Below are 26,108 nucleotides of genomic sequence, written 5' to 3' on the forward strand. Positions count from 1 at the left end.
AGCAATACCCTTACTCGCTTCACTGAGTGTCAATTTAAATTTTTGAAAAATTTATACTTTTCTTTTTATTGTCCAATATCTAATTTACATTTTAGAAAAATCTGTGGGATAAAAAAAAAGGACTGAAATGAGATTTTTGTTTCTCAATAAAATTACAGGGAGAGAAAATTAAAAGTAATGGGCCGGTTCAAATAAATGGTACACTGGAAAAAAAATCGGGGTTAGTCTAGGCGGTGTAGGTGTTGAAATTTTCGATGTTAAATTTCAACACCGAAAGTGGTGTTAAAATAACACCATCACCGGTGTAAATTTCTTCATATGAAATATTTTTTTTTCTAATTTCTATACGTGGAATTTTATTTACGCCGATTTAACACCGCCAAATTATACCGTCTACACAGGTGTTATTTCATTTTAACACCGCACGGTGTTAAATTGAGTCCACATTTAACATCACTTTTTTTACAGTGTAGGAATTTTTTTTTTTTATCATTGGAATTATTTTTATAATTATGGGAACCTCTAATTATTTGTAGGCTTTTAATAAAATTTTTGAAAAATGAACCGTTTTAATTTTCATAAAAAAAAAATTAATTAGTATAATTACTCATAAATTATGTAATATTTTTTCTTTATTAATTTTTAATATCATTTCCATTACGATTTGTTTGAACTGTAAATACTGATATATTTTTTTCATTTACATTTAATATTAAATAATTTTAATGGAAGTATATTTAATAGTGAACCATATACTTTATTATATTACAATATTATGCTATTAATAATGAATTTTCTCTAAAAAAAAAAAAAAGATTTATATAATTTACGTGATTTGTGAAACATATGGATGTAGGGATTATTATGCCCTTTTCAATGAGACACCTACGATCTAAACACTCTTTACGATCCAAGTCACGCAATACTCAAAGATCTGCAGTAATAAATTTTTATCATTGAAAAAAAAAAAAAATCAATAGGAACTGTTTTATTCAAGGGAGGGAATTAGGCGTACTCGAGACGCAACCGGGTAGTTTGACAAAATTTGAATCTTTGAGTACAATTTTATCAACAATTAAACTTGGGAGAAGAAATGGGAAAACAAAATATCGGAGAAGAAAAGTGGCCTGTGTCCAGTGAACACAGGACCCATTGTGTCTTCTGTAGTCATAATGTATAAAAAAATTTTAATGCAGCCCGCATTTTCCGAGGGGACCTGTCCTGCCTCTTTGTCCTACGTGAGAATATTCGAAGACTCTTCTTGCCAGAAATTTAAATATTTACCAAATTTTTTATTTAAATAGAATAAGTTAGTGCGGGTACTAGTAGTGCTTTTTTATGTAAAAAAAAAAATTCTGAATTTTTTTATCTAACTTTTTAGTAATTATCAAAGTAAAGCTTACATAAATTTCAGAATTTTTTATATTTTCAAAATTCAATCGAAATAGAGGAGAATAGAAAAATTTTCATTTTCACGGGTAAAAAAGTACCCTCTAAAAAAGGTGATAAAAATTTCTTGAAATTAAATAAATTTGATTAAATTAAATTTTTTTATAAGTAATTTATTCCCCCCTCCCCCTACAGATTTAAAATTTTTAGTCTTCGTCTGAAAAATATCTATTTTAAATATGAAGGAGTAAGAACGGGAGTATGGGACAAGACAATTTTTTTTTCTAAAATATACTTTATCTAAGAAAGAAAAATTTTATGAGCTTCGACCCATTTTCAGTCAAAAAAATTTTTTTCTGCCACTTACTCCATAGTTTTAATCCTTTTGTGTGAAAACAAAAAGTATAATCGTTTCAAATTTTTCAAAGTAACCCTTTTAAATCATCGCGCCCATTTTTCCAGCCATACCCTATATCCTCAAGATGTTTGTCACCAGAAATACCTTTTAAATTTAATGATTTATTAACTTACACAATCGCGAAAGCTAATATTTTTAATCTTCCTTATCTAAAGTAATTATTTCTCTGCTTTAAACTTTGACTAAATAATTTGGGCATATAAATTTCAAATATAAACCAAATATAAATTTTAATACGCTTATTTATATGATAATGGATTATACAAAGTAAATTCACCCGCTACTTGCCACCAATGCGTATAATAAAATAAAGCCTTTATATTATTATTATTTTTTTTCTTCTTCATCCCATTTTTTTTTTTTTATAAGTCTTCATTGATTAACAGTTTCAGTCAGTTTATTTAGCGTAAAGATATTTCAAGTATAATCTAGATTCTTTTTCTATAAAACTGTGATAGCGATAATTGAATTTAATGATTTTATATATATTTTAAATTGAGAAAATATGTTAATTCTCTTTCAAGGATACAGCATTTAAATATTTAAATAAATTCTTTGATGTATTGAGTAAATTTATCTCAAGTATAAAAATTAATAAAAAAAAAAATCATTCTATGGATACGCGAAATAGAACTTTCATTCGTAATTAGGTGAATTTAAATTAGTTTAGTTTTAAAAATAAATATTTGATTGCATAAGTGAGTTTTTTTAATGACGTCAATGCTTTAGTCATTAACATCTTTGCATTATCATTGATTATTAAATTCAAAGCCTTAATAAATCGAAATCGTTCGAGTTCAAATGAATGCATACTTGATTAAATTTTTAAAATTGCTGTTTACATTTTTAATATTCCGTAGATACATAAAAAAAGTAATTTTAGTTATTGTTGAGTGAGCTTTCAATGACTGGAATGTAAAAGCATTTGATTTTATGAATTGAAAAATGAGTAGATTTTTTTTTTTTTTTTTTTTTTTTTTTTTTTTTTTTTTTTTAAATGAATAAAACTATCAGAGCAGGTATTTTAATCGTAGACGCTACCCAGATTTTGTAAGTAGTAAAATATTAAGTTTTACATAAAATATTCTTTGCATAAATTGATATAATTGCAAGCTTTCTACTGAGATCAAAAGAAAATAATATTCTTCTTCTGGTCTAGAAAACGTTTAAATATTTACAAGTATCTACTAATGGTAGTAAGGAAAAAATGGACGTAACAGAAAATTTTATTTAAACTTAACATTTAAATTCTCACTGAATAAAAAAATTAGAGATTTTTAATTTTAAGAAAAATAGAAGAGGATGAAGCACTCGAGGTATCTGGGTAAAGAGAGGCAGCTCAAAAATTTGATAGAATTTTTTTTTTTAAGACTTCTTTACTCATTTCATTATGATGAGTATTCTATTGATTTTTAAATAAAGAGAGTTCGGGGTAATATGGGACCTCTACAAAATTTCATGGAACGAAAAAATTTTTTTTATTTGTTACAGAATTTTTTTTTAATAAAATTAAAAACTGATAGTAGATTAGTTAAATATAAATGAAACGGAAGCATGTACAGGAGTTAAAATCAGTAAAATAGATTATCATAAAATTTATGAGCTGTATATATTAGGGTGGCTGAAAAAATGGGCTTTTCGTTCTCACCCTTAAATACATTAGTATATAGAAGAAAAAAGAAATTATAACAAAGTTTGTGTTCAAAAAGTATGAATAGTTGCTCAATAATTTTAAAATTGATTTCTTCTTTTTGCTTTTACTTTTTTTTTCTTACTTCAAGAGATCTGACTGCATAGAAATCAAATTATCATCCGAAAATTTCACTTTGAAAGAGAAGTTTTATAAGATCAATCAAGAATTTTGAAATTTTTCGAGTTTTTGATATTCTTCAGCGCTCTTTATAAATTAATATTTCGAAGTAAAACTTTCAGAAAATCATCTATTTTTTATCTATCAACAATCATCGGGCAAAAAGCAAAAAAAAATTAGAAAAAAAAAATAATAAATTGTTTTCAACTTCCCGCTAAGAAAATTGAAAATTTTCAAAAAAAAAGGAAGTTATTGGTTTCGCCTGATTTTCGAAAACCGAGTTTTCAACAGATCTCGATGTTTTGAGGGCCGAGGAAGCTATTCTGATTATTTTCAAGATGAAATTCGAGTGTATGTATACGTAATGTCTGTATGTAAGTATTCTGTAACTTTTGAACAAATGAACCAATTTGGCTTTTTGAGGTAGTGTTCGAAACGGCTCATCGAGAGAAAAGTGCATGGTTGTGGCAACTAGAAAAGGATGGAAATGAAAAAATAGTCATCTTAACTAATATTTCTAGTTTCTTGAACTATATCATAGTGACCGAAACTATTTGAAAGTAGTAGTTTTAACTAAGCATTTGTTTTGTTGTGGTAACTGTTTAATGTTATTTCTCAAACTTATACTTCAGCAGAATCACAATTGTTTCAGTAATTGTACGATTATAATTTCATTAATTTAGCATCATTTAAGTCGTCGACAAATATAATTAAGGATTTTTCTTGATTATTTTTTTGTAATAAGAATACCATTTTTGAATTAGTTACGTTCGCTGTTGTCATTGTTCATTGAACTATCACACAGTTAAAACAACTATGATATCATCGTACATTTTACAACTATATATTAGTTCTCTAAATTGAGGGTAATAGTGGAGGCTTCATTGAATTATATTTTTCATAGTTTAGAAAACCAGTTTTTTCTCTCAGTGCTCATTACTTCTAAGAACTTGTGAAAAATTCAGCATTATTGTTATAGTATATTCCGAAATATTCCAAACATAAAATTTTTTCAAAATTGTCTTTTTCGGACAACTTATTATGTATATAATATATTGATTCCAAAATTTAATCAGCTCTAAAATTATATAAGCTACATCGAATATCACCTAAACCATCAAAATTGGTTCATTTGTTCTAATAAAATCGGTCTCGAAACAATTTTGAAAAAATGTTTTTTCCTAATAATGTTCAAAATGCGGTTTTCTGATTTTTTTATATTTATAAAATTTCCAAAATTCTTAGATAACTCCTGTAACCCTTTACTGACTTAGAGTATCGGTGAGTCTAGGTGTGAGTCATATGGGGATAGAACCAATGAAAGCCCGTTGTAAGTCTGCATGATGTGAAAGTTTAGATGTGGTAGTGTAGAGGAGCACCCCCTTCTACCATTTTTCCGGTCCCCTTTTTAGAAAACAGACTATAACTCTCTCCTTTTAAGAATAAGACGTACGATTCAAATTAAGAGTAGGGATTTAAGGCCGACCGGGAAAGGGTTAAATTTCGAATTGAAACTTAATCATTTTTTTTATCACAGTAATTTTTTCAAGCTACTCAAGTATATATTAAAATTATTAGTGGACTATTTATTTGAACTAAAATTTGAACTCGTTCATTATAACCAAAATATCAGACTGTTATCTCCTTTCTACTGAATAATAACAATAACTTTCAATGATTAATAACTATATTAAATACAATGCAAACACACACTGAATACAATCTTAATTCTCATAAAGATTAAACTCGTAAGTCTCGGTATTATAATTTAAATTTATCTTTTATCTTACATTTAATCTAAAACAACCAATAGCTCGTTTAACATAAGGAATTACTTTTAAAACAAAATATTTTATACCGTTTACTTAATGTATGAATTTTACTAATAAGTCTGTTGTTATTCTTAATAACTTTGTACAATTATAATACTATTTTAGGTATCTGAAATAATTAAAAGTCAACAATAGAAAGTATCGCAGATCATATTTAGTTACTTTGTTTTTTTTTTTATCATGAAAAAGAATAATAATAATTACCGAGTTGTTTTTAAAATAAAACACTTCTTAATAAGGCTGCGTTATAATTCACAGAAAGGAAATTGTACAATTTCTCGTCGGTGATAATAATAAGGATAAAAACATTTGTTCGTTTTATTTTACGAGCATAAGTATAATCTGAATTAATTAGACACTTTACTACTACGATATAACAATCATAGCTTAAATAGTATTAATGTACATCATTTAAGTATTTTGTTGAGTAAGTAAAATGAATGTACAGAAAAAAATGGTGTAACTTTTTTTAAATTTGACTTTCTTGAAATATTGAAATTTTTAAGAGTGAGAAAACGGGGACACTTTAAAAAGATAGATCGTTTGTTTATCACTTATATTTCAAGACCATAAGCCGAAGTTTCAATTGACATTGAAAAAAAAATTTTCGGAAGAAATCGGATACCATTAAAAAATTTTTCAACGAAATCGCTCAAGCAAAATGAATCACGTATAAATGTAAATTGGAAACGTGATTTGCATATTATTGAGGCATGAAAGTGTTGGAAAAATCTTGTGGAAAAATCGAATTATTAATAATAAAAGGTAAAAGTGATAGATGACAGTTTAAAATCACTTTGAAAGGAAAAATTAAAAAAAAAACTTTTAGTCATCATTTAACATGCATTATATTTCAATTTTTAAATCTTACACGGAGAGAAAATTATGGTAACAGTGACAATATTATGGGAATGGTTCCCATACTGCATGGTAACCGGTTTTTTTCAAATGTTGATTATAGGAACGGCATCCATATATATTATGGTAATCATTCCTATAATTATAGGTATAATTCCCATATGGTATCGGAATAATTCCTATGGAATCTTGGTAATCGTTACCATGTAGCTATGATAATGGTTACCATAATATTATGGTAATAATTCCCATACATTATGGTAACGATTACCATAATATTATGGTTATGCTTACAATAATATTATAGGAATAGTTACCATAATATATAGGGCTTATTCCCATATACACTTAGGAACCATTACAATGTGGTTATAGGATCGGTTACTATTTGCTTGTGGGAACTATTCCTATGAGTACGGTAATCATTACCATGATTCTTTCACATGCGATATGGAAACTGTTACCATAATGATAGGAATTGTTCCTATACTTATGGAAACTTTTCCCAGAAAATATGGGTCTATATCCCATAATCCCAAGTAATCATTACCATAACGGTATAGGACGATATTTCATAAACGTACTAGGAACAGTTACCATAATTTTCTCTCCGTGTAAAGTCGAACAAAGTTCAGATTTTCGTGAAATAATTGTACCAGCCATATCGCGTTACTAATTCTAAAAAGACATTTTTATGTGTTTGTAAGTATGTATTTCTAAGATCAAAAGGGTTTGTAATTTTTTTTTTTTTTTTTTTTTATTACTAATCGTTTTGGAGACTTATTTTGAAGCTGAAAATTGAAAAAAAAAAAATTGAAAGCTTTTTGGCTTCAAGAAATTCCCTGAAGTCAAAAGTGCATATAAAAATATGTCTTTTTGGAATTAGTATCGTGATATAGTTCCAGGATTTAATTTCTAGCCATACAAAGTGAAATACAAAATATAATAATAAAAATTAAATTCAAATTCTAAAACATGCGTAATCTGAAAATGTAAAAACTTGTTTGAGTAACACATAAAAAGTATTCAAGTTTATAAGAAAAATTAATGACAATCGTTTGCCGGAGAAAGAGCACGGTAAGTTGGCCTGTTTTCCATAATAGAAACGGTATTTATATCAAGAATATGTCCACGAATCCCCGACTCTTGCCAGACTACGTCTAAGAATGGATCATGTTCTCCAAGTGGCGTAGGATTTCTAATAAAAATATATAACATAAGTCAATAAATATGTTCAATTATATGACAAAGAATGAAATAATGCGATTTCAGACGAGGGTAATAGCATCGTAAAATCTAAAATCATAACTTTATTCGGCCTTATCTTGTACGATTTCAATGTCAGAGGTCAATCGAAACGAAACTATTTTCCATTCAAAAAAAATATACATCCAAGATAAATTGTATATATGTGATGTACATAAAGATATATGTCATGTGTACAATTTCGCCCGGATATATGTTTTTTTTTTCGTATGAATTAAACCAATACACAGCTCATAGAAGATCAATAATCAATTAACGGCTGCCCGATTTCAAAACACAGTAACTGACAAAAAAAAAGTTTTTGAAAAATGCATTGAATCAAATTCACGAGGCTCAATTGGAACTAAAAATGCCAAAAAATCGATTTTGAACAATTTGTCAGTTACTGTGTTTTGAAATTGGGCAGCCGTTAATTACAAAGATTTACAAGGCTGAAATGAAGTCAAAAACTATTGCCACAGCTGCAAAAAAAAAAAACAGTTTAATCCTTGATGTAATACTGTCAGTTTTAAAATTACTGTTCAGAATTGAATAAAAGATTTGACATATTAATCGACATAGTGTATGAGAAAGAAATCGTGATTGGAAGATCTAATAGATTGTGATACGCGTATCATGAAGGGAGCGATCTGTTAATCGTGATCCATTGTATATCTAGTCCCACTCATGATCCGAATTGCTGTCAGCACTATACTTATCGCAACTCACACTAACCTCCAAATAGCTAGACGAGTATCGTGATAGTCAGATACTGTATCGTGCCGGTCACGATATTTTTTTCTTTCTATAGAAAACGATAAGAAAAAAATCTATTGAACATTTTTGAGAACCGCAGAGAACCAGTAAAATTTAAATTTCCATTTATTTAAAATTTGAATTTCCATCCAGTAATATTAAATTTCTATTCATCAAATTTTGAATTTCCATCTATTTAGCATTGAACTGCATGATAAATCTTAGAATCCTTAATTTATTACTTAACTGTAGCTCTTAAAAAATTTAGTTATCTCTTTTTAGTAATATCTACTAATATACTGAATTTTATTAAATTCTGAACAATAATTTAAAAATCGAGAATACTACTTTTAAGAAGATATTGATAGTTTTGAACCCATTGGTTTAAAAGTAGCTTTTTCCGACCGACTCGACGAATGGATAAACTCGAAGTTTCAATGCAGGTGTATGATGTAAAAGTGTATTTACTTTAGTTCTTACAAATACTTAGCAAAGTTAGTCCACATTGCAACCATTTTCAAGCGATGTTGTCCAATATCACTTGAATAGTCAATAGGTTGATTTTTACCAGTAAACCAAAAGATGTGAGCATTATCATCAGCATGTCCAGTTCCTTCCAAACTATTGCTTCCTTCAATTTTATGTAAAGATTGCTCATAATCAAATGAATTACGATAATAATATACCGGAGCTGATCCAAAAGTAGCTAATAGTCTTTGAGTTCTATCTATACCCGCAATAAAGGATAACTCGCTCAAAATATTTACTAATCCACCAGTAATGGTCTTGCCCAAAAGCTTAAAAAGATATGCCACCACTGTAAAATATTAAAAATTTTTATTTATTGTAGAGTAATAGCACCAGTTTCTGACCCAACACCATTTTTGGAAACTTTATACTTTATTGCAATGTACACAAAAAAAAATTGTTGTGATTGGAAGCATCTAAAGTGTCGTGACGTAGGTTTCCCTAAAAGCCATTAACAGATAAAAAAAAAAAAAAAAACAGAATTTTGAGAAATTCGTTTGTTTTAAAATAACTTAGAAAGAAACATTTTTTTGAAGATTTGAAACTACGTTATATTGATTGAAGAGCTGATTGAAAAAATTGTCTTATTTATGAGTTACTTGTGAATTTATAAAACACAAATAAAATAAAAAAATTCGAGTACCTTTGGTCATTTTTTAATTACCTGAAGAATAGGACAGAGATATAAATTCGTTCTTCGTGAACCCTAAAATATGAGGATGTTGATTAAACTTTCTTGAATAGTATATTTTCAAAGGACATTCAGTTAAAAAATTATTTTCAGGGTCTATCACGGTCTCTATCGTCGGTTGAAACGGAATCGTCAAATTTCCTATCATAATTAACTAGAAATACATAAATATAAATTTGTTTTAAAAATGTAAGTTTTTAATTTGATGTAGAAGAGACCAGCCTACGACAAGATATTCGAAAGATGACAAAAAAAAATAACAATTTTTGACAAGAATTAATAACTCGCTTAGTATCCTGTCGTACTCTGATTTTACTAAATGTTTAACTCACTAAGTTAGCTGCGAGAAGATTTGTTTGGTGGGCCATTTCGTAAGCATCTGCTTGATACAATTGTTCAAGTAGATCGTCTTTATTTCGAGTTTCATATCCAAGAAGTTGTCCTAATCTAAAAGCTCGATCTTCAGCTTCTTGAGGAGTTGTGAATCCCCAAAAATTAAGTGGAGATCCACTCATTGCTATAGACGCTCTAAATAAACCTGAGACAATGTTTTAATTATTTCATGAAAATTCGAGATCGAAAAAAAAGTGTAATTATTAATATCTGTTTCTACTAATCAACGGCTGTTTCTATTAAATATAAATTTACTTGAGTATTAAAACTCCAGATCGAAGGGAATGCGGATTAAAATAAATCTGTATTCACTCCAGACTCACTTCCGGTTTTTTATAGTGTACTATTCGTTCATATTTAATTACCTCGAGAGGCTTTTGAAAGTATATGGAGCTCAACCGATGCGCCGCCAGCACTATCTCCAAAAATAGTAACTTTATCTGGATCACCACCAAAATTAATAATGTTTTCTTGGACCCATTTGAGTGCTAAAACTTGATCTTTCAACCCAGCATTTCCCATTGCATCTTTGTGGTTTAGTGATAGAAAACCGAAAGGTCCCAAGCGGTAACTAATTGCTACTACAACGACATCTTTTTCAAGTAAGAAATCAGGACCAGTAATATTACTATGAATTGATCCGAACGTAAAAGCTCCATAATGTATCCAAACCATAACTGGACGTAAATCTAGATCCCTTGAATAGACCTAAAATAGATAATATTTACTTCAATATTCTATGCTATAATTTTATTTATTTAATAATAATAAAAATGATAATAATAACCCTTGGAGTGTGGACATTTAAATAAAGACAATCTTCACTACCAACTATTTTCATGCTAGCATCGTGTTCCCATTGTGTACAACAATTTGGGTCTTTTAGGGTATCAAGGATTCCATTCCAAGGATCCATTTCTTCTGGAGGCTTTAAAAAAATTTATAAAATCGAATAATAAAATTTTTTTAAAATTCTTATTTTTTAGAAAAAAAAAAAAAAAAAAAAAGTTGCCCACAAAAATTAAAAAAATATCTTTTTTACCTGGAATAGACATAATTTACACTTATAACATAAAAACACATTATATATAAAAACTGTTTTTGGTGAAAAAGATCCGATTTTGCGAAATTCACTTGAGAAATCAAAAATTAAAATGGAAAATCTAATATTCGAAATTTATTTTTCAAATCGATAACAACCGCGTTTTTTTTAGAATAACATCGTTGATAGTAATGTTCGATCTATATGATATTCCTTCTTTGATTAATGCATCATTTTAGTATTTTACAGTCATTTAATTTTTTTAAAACAAAAGAATTAAAAAAATACCACGAATTGTTTTCGAAATAAATTTCTAACAATACTGTTGATTTTAGGAAAAAATTTTTCATACAAAAATTGTTCAGAATTGAATTTTCTACAAAAAAGGTTTTATAGCTTTTTAACCTATCTCTGAGAACTTAAAAGTTATAGAGAAAATAAACGCGGAATTAATTTATTAGACTATAATGTGTTTAAATTTATTTTTTCATTTTCAATTAGAACTACGCCGAAATAATTGGATGTACGTAAAAATGTTATAAAAACTTTTTTGCAAAAAATTTAATAAGCTACTGATTAGTTCCTATTCATTTTCACCGTATCTGTATTAGTTGTCTCGGAATTTCGATTTTTTTACCATAATTTCGAGATAAAAACTGAGTTTGTAATAAAAAAAAAAAAAAAAATGTCTATATATTTAAAAAAAAACATTAATTAACACCTAGCAAAGTGGGCAAAGGTACTAATAAAGTTATTTCTAACTAAGCTTTGAATTTTCGAATAAAAAAAACTATTAACAACTTTCTTAATCGAAAATAAATATTTTTGGAACCTTATTTTAGATATTCAAATTTTTCCTTCAAATGTTCAAAGGCGCTATAATTTGTATTTTAGAACCTTGTGCAATTTTTATGAAAAATTTTAGGAAACCCATAGTACCCCAGTCAAAAACTAATTCACAAAAAATTTTATGGGTGAAAATTTTTCTTTTTCATATAAAGTAGAAAATTAGTAGCTAATTAACCGAAATTCATTAATTTTACTTTGAATCTACGGCGTCCCAGCGGTGGCTTTGCATATGGTATTCCTTTAAAAGAAGCATACTCCATTTTCCATCCGACTGTTTTCAATATTTCACCACGAACGAGTCCTTTGTTCGTAGGAACAATTCGTACTTTTTTACATTCAATAGGGAATAGAAAAAAATTCATAACAATAGTTAATACTAAAAAATGTACCAGCGACATAATGAGAACTTATTTTCTTTTCTACACTTGTTAATCTGATTAAGGAAGTTTTTTGTTTGTAGTTCACTATGAGTGACCCATTAAAACTAAAGCAAATAAAAAAACAACTAAATATTACTGATATAAAATATATATCAAACCAATAGTAACTTGTTCTTATCTACTGAGATAATTTTTTAATGGCTTTGTTGCTAAGTGCTAAGTAATTGATAGAATAGTGCATTACTTTTTTGACCGTGAGCTGTGATAATGATGTGAAAATAATTTTATTTCGACAAAGGCCTCATAGTTTATTTAATCAACTGAAATTTATTAAACTATTAATGATTTTATTGATTAAAAATCAACTTAATTTTGAATTCGACCATTAACAGGCCCTTCTCTATATATTTTATTCACAATTGATTTTGAAACGAATACAAGGAAGAAATTATTTTTTGACATACACACGGCCAAACACACACACACACAGAAAACAGTCAAGAATAGCTTCCTAGAACCTCAAAACGACGAAATCTCTTAGAAATTCGATGTTCGGAAATCGGGATAGAAACAATAACTTCCCAAATTATTTGAAAATCATCGATTTTCTTGGCGGGAAGTTGAAAATTATTCCCAGGACTTTTTATAGCTTTCCTTCTAGAGGACATCATGATGGAAAAAACGTCGATGGTGTAATAGATTATTCCCGACAGGATCAAAGTTAGGGGCTATTCTTCATAGAAAGACATGGAAAGTGTTATCCTCATTTATCTTCATTTATCCTAATATGGGTCTCAACTCAAAAAATAAATAATTCCCAGGACTTTTTAAGGCTGTTCCTACTAGAGGGCATTATAATGAACAAAAAACGTTAATGTTGTGATGGGTCATTCTTAACAGAAGCAAAGTTAAGGGCTACTCTTCATAGAAAGTTATGGAAAGTGTCATCTGCCCGATGTCGATTACTCAAAAAATAAATTATTCCCGGACTTTTCATGGCTTTCTCGATTAGAGGACATCATAATAAACAAAAAGCGTCAATGTTGTGATGGGTCATTCTTAACAGAAGCAAAGTTAAGGGCTACTCTTCATAGTAAGATATGGAAAGTGTCACCCTCATTTATCTTCATCCATCCTTATTTATCCTAATATGGGTCTCAACTCAAAAAATAAACCATTTCTAGGACTTTTTGTGGCTTTTTCTACTAGAGAACATCATAATGAACAAAAAACGTTCATGTTGTGATAGGTTTTTTCCAACAGGAGCAAAGTTAAGGGCTACTTTTCATAGAGAATCATCCTCACCCATAGTTCACCTATGTTCCCCTATCCTTATATGGGTCTCAACTCAAAAAATCTGTCTATCAGTTGACTCTACGGGCCAGCCCCAAAACTTCCCGCTATTTCTGAGCTCCTTGAGCTCGAAAACATTGTTGTGAAAACGTTTTCGAGCTCGACAATACTTTTGTATGCCATTGTTTTCGAAAAAAATCGTTTTTAGCATTTCTTTTTTTTACGACATTTCACGAACAAATTAATTGACTTTGATGGTTAAGACAGTAGGATGTCATTTTTCACTATATTCCTGTTCAAAAAATCTCATAGAGTTCAGTAGATTCTCATAAATTCCCATAGAGATTTTAGAAAAATCAATGAGTTCTATGAAAAGTGCTATAGTTAATTATAGGGTCTTCTACATACAATTATTAGAATCTATCGGATTTTTAAAACAGTTACTATACCAATAATCATAAGTATGAAAATGAAGTTTAATTATTTTAGAATCAATAACAAAATAAATTTCAACGTTTTCATTAGATCTATATATAAATTTTTCAGAGGGAACTTTTTTAAGAGAATTGACATCTAAGTGATTTACCCTAAGTAATATTAAATATAATTCTTAAAATATGAATTAATAATATTATCATCATCATTGTTGTTAATTATTATTATTTAATTATAATAATTATCTTTTGGGAACTAGAGTAAAGTAATGAAGATACTCATATATAGATATATAATTGAACAAAATTAATATAATTAGGTAAAGATAAAAAGTATGTGATATACATGATGGTTGTAAAAATTAAAGCAAAGCCTACTCTTTGAAAATCCTTTTACTAGTAATTCTACAAAAGCTAGTGTACTGAATACAAGTATCATAGAATATATGGGATAGAAAGCTCGTAGCCTGAGGGACTGGGCTATACACGGGTCTGAAACCAAGCTAGAGTAGGTGAGTGGGAGTAGGATTATAGTGACGTATCGACCGCGCGGGGTCATTCGAGGTCACTAAAGTTCACAGCGTTGTGTCGTTCACGAACCGGTAGAAACGGCATTGCATCATGTTCATAAGCAGAAAGCAATCATCAGAATCCAATGACAGCCATTGATGATAACACAACAGAAAAGTTTTATAAAAATAAAAGATATGAAGAAATGTAACAAAATATGCGAAAGAAAAATATTTTTCAGGTGGTTGATATTGTTTGTTATATTTTTTTATTAAATTCCAGAATGATTGGAGCAATGCCAGCAGTGGCTGTGCGCCATGAGCGTAGGAGACAAGAGAAAAGGTTAAAACGACCGAGCCAGCTATATCTCGGTGGGCAATGGATGCCACCTCTTCAAGGTTCTCCACCGACTCCTAGTCCACATGGGCAAAATAGCCATCTTGACCCTCTTCCTGAACTTTATCTTTGTGGCAAGGTATTCTATCTCGACTTAGTACTGCGATCATTTACAACAAAAAAAATAACATATAAGTACACTGTAAAAAAAAAAAACCGGGATAAGTCCAGGCGGTGTAGGTGTTAATTTTCAACACCGGAAGCGGTGTTAAAATAACATCACTGCCGGTGTAAATATTCTTTACCAGTATTAAAAAAATTTTTCGGTGTTTAAAATATTCGACTTTGTGAAATTTTTTTCTTACTCGATCACGAAAGTTAATTAGTGTTTTTATTAATTAATTAAATTATTGATGATTGAAATGGTGGCCGTAAAATTATTTAATGTTTGAATAAATTACGTATGACATGAATAATTATTTAAATAAGTACGTAGAAAAATTGAAATTTCCTCCAGATAATATTCATTAAATTTTTATATTTTTTTACATGTAGGGGAAGGTGGGGCGAAATGGGCCCCTTAAAAATTAAGGGCTTATATGTAATATAAATGTCAGCCCATTTTGCTCCCAGGGGTCCATTCGGACTCACTCTCCCCTAATAAATTTTTTTTTTAATTTCTATACGTGAAATTTTTTGTGACATCGCTTTTTTACAGTGTACTTTGTTATCATAATATCCAAAGAACAAAATCAAATAAAAATTTGTATAATATGGGTGATGCGATTGAAAATATCTGAAGGTTTTAAGTAGATTAATTTTTAATTAAAATTGATGAACGATATTAACTCTCTTTCTTTGATTGTCGATATTCAATTTAATTTGAATTTTATTGAATAATATTGAGAATAATGAAATAATATTTCTATGAAATAAGAGGCATTCAATGAAAAATGCATGCGAATATCACTGAGGATCTTAAAAAGCCGGAATTTATTAAGAAATTTTTTTCTAGGGTTTTAAATTACTCGGGCAAATATTATTTTCGTTAATCATTAAAAAATGGTATGCGATTTCAGAGACTAGAAATTAATTAGAGGCCAGGTCGTGAGACTAAAATTTGAAGCTCTTTTTACGCAATAGCAGTACTAAAGAATGTTTTTCACTCATAATTTTAATTATAAAAAAAAAAGTAGTTACGAGGTTTACCCAGAAAGAGGTCGAGTAGTGCATCAATCTGCAGTCTGTAGTTTGTCTTTAGTGATTTTGTTTCCGAAAAAAATAGCCGAAAATATCTGACAAACTGATAAATAATATAAAGAATATTACTGTCATTTAATATTTTTCTCGGCCAACTTTTCTAAATAAAATATAAATTTATGTAATAGTAATTATAATAATGAAATTAAAAACTAATAACTTTTTAATTATGACTCTATTAACCGTAATTAAAAATAATTTCAGTCAATTAAATTGTAGAATCGTTTAAGAATAAATTGAATGTAAAAAAAAAATCAAAAGTTGTCAACAATTTAAAAATAATAAATAACAAATTTACGCCCCAGATATCGGGATTACACGCAGTGGTAATTTGTTTGCTGTTGGGCGCAATAGTATTGGTAGTTGGTCTAGTTCAACTTGCACCCGGAGCAACGACCACAGACCACAGACTTGTACTACTGGTAGCCGGTGCAACCATACTCCTATTTGGTAAGAAACTAAACATGTAAATTAATTTAAATTTTATAATAATAATAATAACCTATTAATTATTATTTAATTTAGGAATAATTCTTGCTGGGGTAAGGTGTTATGTTTTACACTGCATGCCATTGCCAGCAGAGTCACCGGTAGCAACACCGTTACCACCACCTAGTGCAACAGATCAGTCGTCTGTTGCAAAAGGTACTCTCGATTTACTTGTAGGACACGAAAATCCACCGGAAACGGAACAAATGATTCACCATCATCATCATCATCCTCATCATCAACAACGTCATCATGCTAATCATAAAGAAAAACGTACTTCCCAAAGTTCAGAACCTGAAAAAGCCTAAGTTACGTCATTAATTTAACCGATTTATATAATTATTTATTATTAATCATTATTATTATTGTTGTTGTTGTTATCACTATTATTTATTTATTTTTTTTTTTTTTTTTAAAAAGTAATTCTTAAAAACTGCGATGACGGGTAAAATATTAACATAAAAATTGTACTACAACTTTATAAATATACCGCCAAAGCTTGTACTTGAGCTCTTATGATATTTAAATTCTACAATTTAAAACTAATGAAATTATTTCGAGTGTTCAAAATATATAAAAAAAATAGAAACGAAAATAATAACGAATAACAAGACATTTAAAAGGAAGGAAATGAAAAAAAAAAAAAAAAAAAAAAAAAATAGCAGACTGGATAAGTTTAAATAATAAAAAACGACACTGTGTCGTTTCTTTTAACTTTTATAACTTTCTATACACCTATAATTATAAATATATATAAATATAAATATATAAACATTAAATATGTTATATATATATTTACGTATTCTCTGCAGAGTGTGGTTTTATTTGATCTGCACGTATATTGTGTATATTTGTGTGTATTCTAAATATATAAATATGCATATATTGATGAGAGTTCAAATATAATAATATTAAACTATATAAATAAATCATAGTCGTGATAAAAAATTATGTGCGCGTAATTCAGAAGAAAAAAAAAAAATCCTAAATCAAAGTTTTTTTTATACTCATTTTTTTGTTATTCGACTCGATGTTCGATTAACGAGACAGTAAATCGACAATTTTTTAACACTTTTACGATGTATAAATATAAAATAAACTAACGCAATTGAAATAAAATAAATTTTAAAATATCAATTTTTTAAAAAAAATATATTTTTAAAATTTATTTATTTCAGTTAAACAACTCGGAAGTTTATTTATATATTTTTATTATTATCAACTCCTTTTATCTAAGGAAGTCCACTTGTACGTGAATCAATCGGTGTGGCATAAAGAAATAAGAGTAAAAAAAATTACTTTTTTCATTACATTTTCTATTAGAAAATATAACATTTTTTTGAACGAAACAATTCGGTTCCCGGGAGAAAATACCCATATATTACTATAGATGTTTAAATTGCTTTATACATGTATATATACTTAAATATTCTCGTGTAAAAAACATTTGTACCAAAAAGATTTCAAAAATTTCGACATATAAAACTTCTAAATTTGAGACAGATTTGAATTTCCAATCGAATTTTTTTTCTAACTTTTCGAATTTCAGCAGTCAAAAATAGGACTGATTTAAAACTTTATATGAACGAATGAAAAGTCAAGGGAAAACGTTTTTGAAACACAATTTTTAAAACTTACTTTTATTACATTTTTCTTTTATTCAGAAAAGCTTCAAAAGTCTCTTTGAAATTAATTTTGAAATCTGTAGTGTAAGAGAAAATCTTAGTAAACATACATTTTCAAAATTATGCTATAAAGACGATCTCATTTGATACAAAATTCACCCACATAAAGTTCGGAATCAACTCTATTTTTTACTATTAAAATTTTACATTTCAAAAAGACTTGAATTTGAAATTATAATCTGTCTCAAATTTAAAAGTTCTACATGTTAAACTTTTTTGGAATTTTTTCCTGCATGTACTGATCAGATAAACGGAGAAAAACGTAGTTGAGGTTGCAAGTTTAGTTAAAGTAAAGAAATGCCAACTTCAACTTGGAATAACCTCAACCACATGTGTAGTAACGCCATCTACAGTCATCAATGATTACTACAATATTTAGTTGACAATACTATTTATGTAGTATCATTTACTACATACTGCAGTACCCGTGCTACAATTTTTTACTATAGTTAAGTCTACAAAAAAATGGACTTTTCTCCTACTATTTGGCTATGATGAAATCCATTACTTTGCACTACCGCGCATGCGCAGTAATGATGTAATTGTAGAGAAATAGTAAGGGAAAAGCCCATTCTTTTGCAGACTTAACTATACAATATTGTGGTTGGGAAAACCATTTTTTTCCGTGTATGGTTATGTATGATCACATATAATAAGACGAGCATGTATAATCATTTATAATTTAAAATATGATCATGTGAGATCATACATGATATCAATCTTATGTGATCTTATGTGATATTAGTCAGCTGTACTCTTAAATTTAGCGAATTAACCTTAGCGGATCCGAATTATGGGATTTTCCGTGTTAATCGCAAAATACTGTGTTACTACAAATTTGTCGCATTTTACGGCAAAATACGATATTCAGAAGAATTATCAGAAAGTACGGAATTTTACCATAAATTACCGCAAATTACCGTATTTTGCCGTGAAATGCCATATTCTACAATACAATACCGTATTTTACGATAATTCAGATCCGCTTGGGAAATTTATGTTCCATAAATATTTATATTAATTTTTTCTAACCTCCTCTAATCGTGAATTCTTCATTTTATCCAAAAGATCCCGGTATTCTAATTATTTAAAATTATAGAATTTATATTTTTAAAAAAAGAACCTATTTAACAAAATACACAAGAACGTTTATCAAAATTTCGTAACCTCATACAAACTACTTTAAAAACTTTTTTTTTCATTCAATCCACAACTTTTCTTCCAACATGCACAGCGGGCTTCCTTAAATTCAATAGCCAGTTAAATAATAAAATGAAATAAATATAAATAAAATATTTAACGATGAAATTCAAGTAGTACATCGATTATAAAACATAAATATGAATTTAATCTATATTATTAGTAATATATTAAAATATATGTATATTTTAATCATTAAATTTACGTACTTAAAAAAAATATTTTTAAAAAATCTTCTATATATTTCTTCACTTTTGAAATACGTTCGACTACTATTTGGGTCCACTTTAACTTACATAATAAAAATAAAATATAAAAAACAAAAAAAAAAAAAATGTTATATCGATGTTAGAATTTATTGCAGTGAAAATTTATTAATTAAATTTTATTTTAAATACTGAAAAAAAGAAATTAAGAATTCACCTCTTGCTATATTTATTGAGACAAAAATATATCATTTAAATTAAATTTAAAATAATGATAACTTATTCAACTGAACAAAAATGAATCGAGCATACTTATATAGAGATTCTTCTCTATTGACATTAATATTAATGCGAAATAACATCACGTAGTTTCCATTGACGTAAATAACGTCAATATATTTGTATAACAATATGTATATTGGATAGAAAATTAAATATACTTATTATTATAATTATGATGATGATAATAATAATAATAATAAGAGCTGCCGCATATGCAAACAGCAATGGAAATTAATTATTTCAAATTTAAATGTCATTAAATAAAATTGTCATAAATAAAAATATTTAATTAGCAAATTTTCACTGTAAAATTAATAATTATTTTATTGTAATAATTATAGTAAGGGGATTGAGATAAATCATATAAAAATTATTGATCGTATTAAGCAGTGATATAAAAAATAAAGATATAATTATATGGAAAAATAATTAATAAATTACTGTTAATTAAATATAAATATATAATAATAAATGAAATAGTTAATTCTCTATAATATGAGCACCAATTAGCGTTAATAATTTTGAAAAAAAAATCTATCAACGCAAGCTGAACTACAGATTATTATTAAATATGTATAAATAAATAAAAATATGTATATTGTTGAAGCTTGCTATGCCATTGTGTAATTATTAAAAGTTGTTTTGAGAATCACAACTTATCTTTTTTTTACAACATTTTTAACGCTTTAAGCTCAACTGTGGATAATATTTAAATAAAAAAGACCAAGTATTATGAATGAAATTATAAAAATACCTATATTTATTTATTTATCTAAATTTAACGTCTGTTGAAATAGAATAACATGGAAAAATGTCTTAATTATTTTTTAAATCATAACGTTTGTAAAATTCAATACTTTCGATTTTATGAAACTGCGTTCGAGTTTAACGATTATTAAAAATACTCGTTTCTTAATTATTTATTATTTGAGATGTTTTTTTTATATTCTGCTTTGTGAATTAAGTATGACAAAAGATTCTTCCACTTGAAAAATCTTTTAAATTTATAATACAAGATTATTTAAAATAGAAGGAGAGAATGGGCTAAGGCGGGATTTCTAAGAGAATAATTAATTCCTGTAGCTTTTGAGCAATAAACGCATTTCTTTTTTACCTATTACGAACAAATTTTTCATTATTCTTCGATAAATTAATTTAAAAAACCGACTTCGAGTAATTTTTAAATAAAAATGAAACAAACGGAATCATTTTTTATTGTTTTTGTTTTTGGTCCAGGTTTACTCTAAATTTTAGGGTAAATTTTATCAAAAAATTCTCCTCTTGTATAAAAATTTGACTTTTCAATTATTTTCTGCTGATTTTAATTACTTTTTATACTTTTATTAAGGTAGAAGTACCATTTGGGGCCACTGCTCCATTTTTGGACATTTAATACTTAATTTTAAATTATGAAAACGTATGAAAGAAAAATTTAACTGTAATAGTGTGATAAAAGTATCTTCAGACACATTAAAAAAATTAATTATGCTATTGTATATTTTAAAAATTATTTTATTTAAAATTTCTAAGTGGCCATAACTGGCCCTAAAGTGGCCAAAAACGGTACTTCTACCCCATATATGCATTTGAGAAATCTATTAAATTCATATATATATATATATTAAATTTCAAAGTGTCCCATTATGCCGTTTTCTCCTCTATGTACTTAGAAGTATCTCTAATAAAATAATTGCAATTACTTCCATTACTCCTCTACCTTCTAAAATAAATTACTTTAAATTATAACATTATCAGTTATTTTTCTATGAAATTAATGTTCTATTAAACTAATATACAAAATAATTTAAGTTATATTTTTGTCAAATATCAATATATTTTATATTTTATTTATTAAATAAATTATATTTTTAAAAATCTATATTGAGTAACTTACGGCGACGTTTAAAAAATATATTATTTAAAAGACTGGGCTGAAAAAGCTATAAATTTTAATGCCAACTCTCGTTGCACAATAAAATTACTTAATAATTTTTAAAAGTACACCATTGATATAAATGTACTCTTCTACAAAATTAACAATTGATGTATTAATTATTGTACTATAATTATGTATTATTAATTTTGCATTAACAAATTTATATGTACAAATTATAAAATAATATTTTAATATCTTATACTCATTATTTATTGCGAAAAAATTTTTTTATTTAATAAATGGAATTTTAATTGTAACACATGGTATTTACGTTGCATTTATTTACAAAATTGAATGCATACTAAAACTTAAATCAGAGTAAAAGACCCATTTATTACACCATAAGTATTATAGACATTATTAATTTATTTATTATATTTTATAGTAATAAATAAATGATTTTTTTTAACAGATTCATTTATTTGATATTTCTATAAATTTCGTAAGTCGACTATGTGAATAATTTTCAAAATTTTTTTAATAAATATAAAGCATATATCATCAGTCAGATATACTAATTATGAGGATATGTTTAAAAATTCTATGGAATTCTCAGTTTTTGAACTGTTTTCTAAGACATTATAGAATTTTATTTTTTTTTGTCGATCATTCATTAAAATTATGGAAAATAAATTTATTTTCTACTCAGAAAAATAGGATAGGGTAGAAATACCGTTTTTGCCGCTTTAGAGCCAGTTTTTGCCACTTTAAAAATTTAAATAAAACAATTTGTAAAAGACGCAGTACTATAATTTGTTTTTAAAATGTATGCAAAAACACTCTTATTACACTATTGCAATGAAAATTTTATTTTACACTTCTTCATTAATTAGGATAAAGTATTAAATGTCCAAAAATGGTGCAGTGGCCACAAATGGTACTTTTACCCTACTTTGAATCTAGAAAATTATTCGCAATCCAGAAGGAAAGCCAAAATTTTCTTAGTTCAAAATAAAATTTCCATGACCGAAGAAAATTATGTCTTGAACTAATGGATTTTTGAATTTTTTTCCGGATTGCGAAAAATATTCTTGGGCCAAAAAAACTCTTAAGCCAAGGTATCCTTTTCATCTGTATAGGGTTTCATACTAAAAAAAAAATATTTTGTCATACATAAACCAATTTAGCCAAAACTATTTTCACATAATTTACTTATGACAAATAAATTTAATTTTAATTAGCTATTGAATTATAAAAATTAAATTGACAACAACCTGGAAAAAATTATTATTAATAAAATTATTATGACCACATGTAGTTACATATATGATCATGATCATAATCTGCACAGAAATATAAATATATGCAAAAAATCTATGTAACATTGTTTTCTTTTATAATAAATATACAAACATATATGATTATATATTCTGACATACATTTCAAAATAGATGCCATTGTATTAATGTCGAAATTTTTATCAAAATGTATGAAAAGGTCTCATTATTTAATTTTTTTTTGCGTGCATATGTGGACTTATATCTTACATTTATTTATTGCATGTGCGTATATTTCCGTGCATATGATTATAAAAATTTAAAAGATGTATGTAAGCATATAATTCGATCTCAGGTCATTAATGGATTCTACCAATGATCAATAATTGGGTCTATTACTTTTTATAATTATTTTAAAATTAAGATTCAAAATTATTGTCGTATTCATGTAATTAATTTCTATGGAAAATGTATTAATTAAAAAAAAGTGGGAACAGAAATGGAAATAAAATTATTATGCATTCAACTCTGATAAATAAGTGCTGAGTAAATACTAAAATAATTACGTGGAACTAATAAATTGAAAATAAAAAATTGAAAGTTATTATAAAAGTGATGAACTGAAGCCTTTCCATTAATTTATTTAAAAAAATCATAAATGTTTAAACGTAACTGTTTAATAATAAAAGTCGTCATTTTAAAACATTGTTGCTGATAAATTATAAATTAGCATTTTAGATAATAATTGTAGAAAAATGATGAATAAAATAAAAAATAAGATTAAATAAAAAATAATAATAAAATAATGCGATCTTTTCAACATCTGAAAGTCTAATTTTTTATATGTGTAATATTTTAAAAACTGTTCTGCAATTTTTTCTATGAAATTATGAATTTCGTCGTGAAATCAGCGGTTATTAAAATAATAATAGTAATAATAAATTAAATTTAATTAAACGATAATAAAAGCATAAACTTTAAATATGAACAAGACATTTTTATTAAAAAAAAAAAAAAAAATGTATTTATAATTTTTTACATCGAACCAAAAACAAAGACATGCATTCAAAATCTAAATTTTAAAATATATTATGTTATTTATTTGCTTTAACATAAATGATGCTAAAAAATATGTACCTGAAGATCATCGATTTTCTCAGAGGGAAGTTAAAAATGAACAGTAAAAAATCTACTGGACCTAGATTTTTGAAATGTTTATATTATGTCAGCCAAAAATTGTGGCCACCCCAACTACCCCTTAAACAGTTAAATTTAATAAATTTTCCACTTTCGTTGCGCGAAACACGGTTCGATCTCCAGGTACATACAAAAATCCATTCACATACGCACAGCTATTTATTAAATTTAAACACGATAAATTTTTCCATTATATATGTTTAATTAAAGGTCTGCGAATAGTTTTTAAATCGAATTTAATAAACATTACCATTTGATTAATAATTCGAATCGAATAAATTGAAAAATTTTAATTATTCATCAATTTTAAAAATATTCGTAAGTTTTCGAATTCACGATACTTGTAAATTTTTGAATTTAAACGTCCAGTTCAAATTTTTAATTTTTAACTCTCACAAAATTAATCATCAAAAAGTTGACAAATAATTTGGATTTTTAGTCAAATTCGAAACTTTTAAATAATTCAAATTTTTCAAATTCTTCGATCCGACACGAATATTTCGTAAGTTCGAATTATTCTCATATTTATATTCTTTCATACCCCTATGAAAATATATATACAGAAAAATAAATATAACATACATGTGAATAGGTTTGCACCCATAAATATCATAAATAAATTAAGTACATATATATATATATATATTTATCATTCGAAATTACATAAATGTAACAACGTCTATGTTGACATTTATATCATATATGTAAAATATATATTTATGTGCAAAATGTCACATATATATTACATAGATTTTTCGACTATATATATTTCCATAAGGGAATATAGTTATAGTGGCATAAATATTAACAATGTGATGTTTTTATTGCTAATAAATGATGTAATATAAATAAATTGTAGTTCTCATATGTAATTCTACATAAAAAAATATTATAATAAAACTTTACTGCTATTGTAATTTTTAAAGTTCCATAAAACGATTTCCTTGAAACGACGGATAATTTGATATCTAGATTTAAAAATCATTCAATTTTTATTTATAAATTTATTATCTATTTTAAATTTCTTTACCCTGGTCAAAAATAAAACTTGGTGAAGAATTAGTCACGATTTAAGACGACCAATCCTAAATAAAGTATTATTTTTTATCCTGGTATTTTTTATAAGAAAATGCAGTAATATAGTTTTTTATTTGGGTCCAAAAACTACAAGATTTGAGGCTTTATATTGAAAGTTAAAGAATACGAATACAGACATATGTCAATTGACATCCATTTGTGCATTGAAGAACGTTCTAATCATTCTAGATGATTGGAATTAAAAATTTAGCATAATAAACACTATCACTTAATTTTCTGAGTGTATGGTTTATTCCTATGGCACCATAGAAATTTCTACCATGTCAACATATGAAATCTCTTTACGAATATAAGAAAAGTAGCCATTTTTTCTCTCTGTAGAGAGTATAGTAGCACATTTCAATCTATTTTATAAGCGCATGTGGCAAAACTCTGAATTGAGACATTCTCTCCCAAGACTTGTATTTTGGTCATCATTAACAGAAAGTTTGACATATGCGCATCTTTTCATATATTGTCAGATAACAAAAAAGTCTAATTATTTTCCATCTAAACAAGTCATTGGATTACTTTTGTGCGGCTTCACAACCTTTGTTGCTGCAAACGTGGGTTCTAATCTTGTTCAAATAATGTCAATGCACTTTATGAATTTAAATTTAAATTTCAAATTTTATTTGTTATAAAAGTAATCAATTCTTTTAAATAAATTTATTCAATCACATGGATTTCGTAGCATTGAGAGAATTAGCTCTTACTATGTTTTAAAATTGGACAGCCGGGTTGTAACTGTTTGAATTGAAGAAAGCGATATTTTAAATGTCAAAGGTCTCAAAT

At 26.9% G+C, this 26,108-nt stretch overlaps 2 protein-coding genes across 2 annotated transcripts in view; one reads left to right on the forward strand and one right to left on the reverse strand.

Annotated features, from left to right (window-relative positions):
* The window catches only part of LOC103579526 (uncharacterized), a 46,466-nt gene extending 29,645 nt beyond the window's left edge, over positions 1-16,821 (forward strand). Inside the window, exons 2-4 of the mRNA XM_008560951.3 lie at positions 14,711-14,903; positions 16,330-16,474; positions 16,550-16,821. Of these exons, the coding sequence (XP_008559173.1) occupies positions 14,712-14,903; positions 16,330-16,474; positions 16,550-16,821 (609 nt within the window). The 5' untranslated portion in view covers position 14,711. The remainder of the gene's footprint in view (positions 1-14,710; positions 14,904-16,329; positions 16,475-16,549) is intronic.
* LOC103579525 (juvenile hormone esterase) lies at positions 6,281-12,305 on the reverse strand. Its single transcript, XM_008560950.3, has 7 exons — positions 12,006-12,305; positions 10,708-10,848; positions 10,286-10,628; positions 9,860-10,065; positions 9,501-9,681; positions 8,789-9,125; positions 6,281-7,505 (listed from the first exon to the last, which is right to left on the reverse strand). The coding sequence occupies exons 1-7, from the start codon at positions 12,207-12,209 to the stop codon at positions 7,352-7,354; spliced, it is 1,566 nt and encodes a 521-aa protein (XP_008559172.1). The 5' UTR covers positions 12,210-12,305; the 3' UTR covers positions 6,281-7,351.
* Positions 16,822-26,108: the final 9,287 nt, after the last annotated feature.

This window comes from Microplitis demolitor, chromosome 5, assembly GCF_026212275.2.
Source record: "Microplitis demolitor isolate Queensland-Clemson2020A chromosome 5, iyMicDemo2.1a, whole genome shotgun sequence".
Classification (NCBI taxonomy): domain Eukaryota; kingdom Metazoa; phylum Arthropoda; class Insecta; order Hymenoptera; family Braconidae; genus Microplitis; species Microplitis demolitor.

Coding starts and splice junctions, on each gene's coding strand:
- LOC103579525 (XM_008560950.3), bottom strand. CDS start 12,209: ATGTCGCTGGTACATTTTTTAGTATTAACTATTGTTATGAATTTTTTT. Junction 10,849..12,005: donor TGGGACGCCGTAGATTCAAA/GTAAAATTAATG, acceptor ATTTTTTTAAAG/CCTCCAGAAGAAATGGATCC. Junction 9,126..9,500: donor ATCTCTGTCCTATTCTTCAG/GTAATTAAAAAA, acceptor AATATTTTACAG/TGGTGGCATATCTTTTTAAG.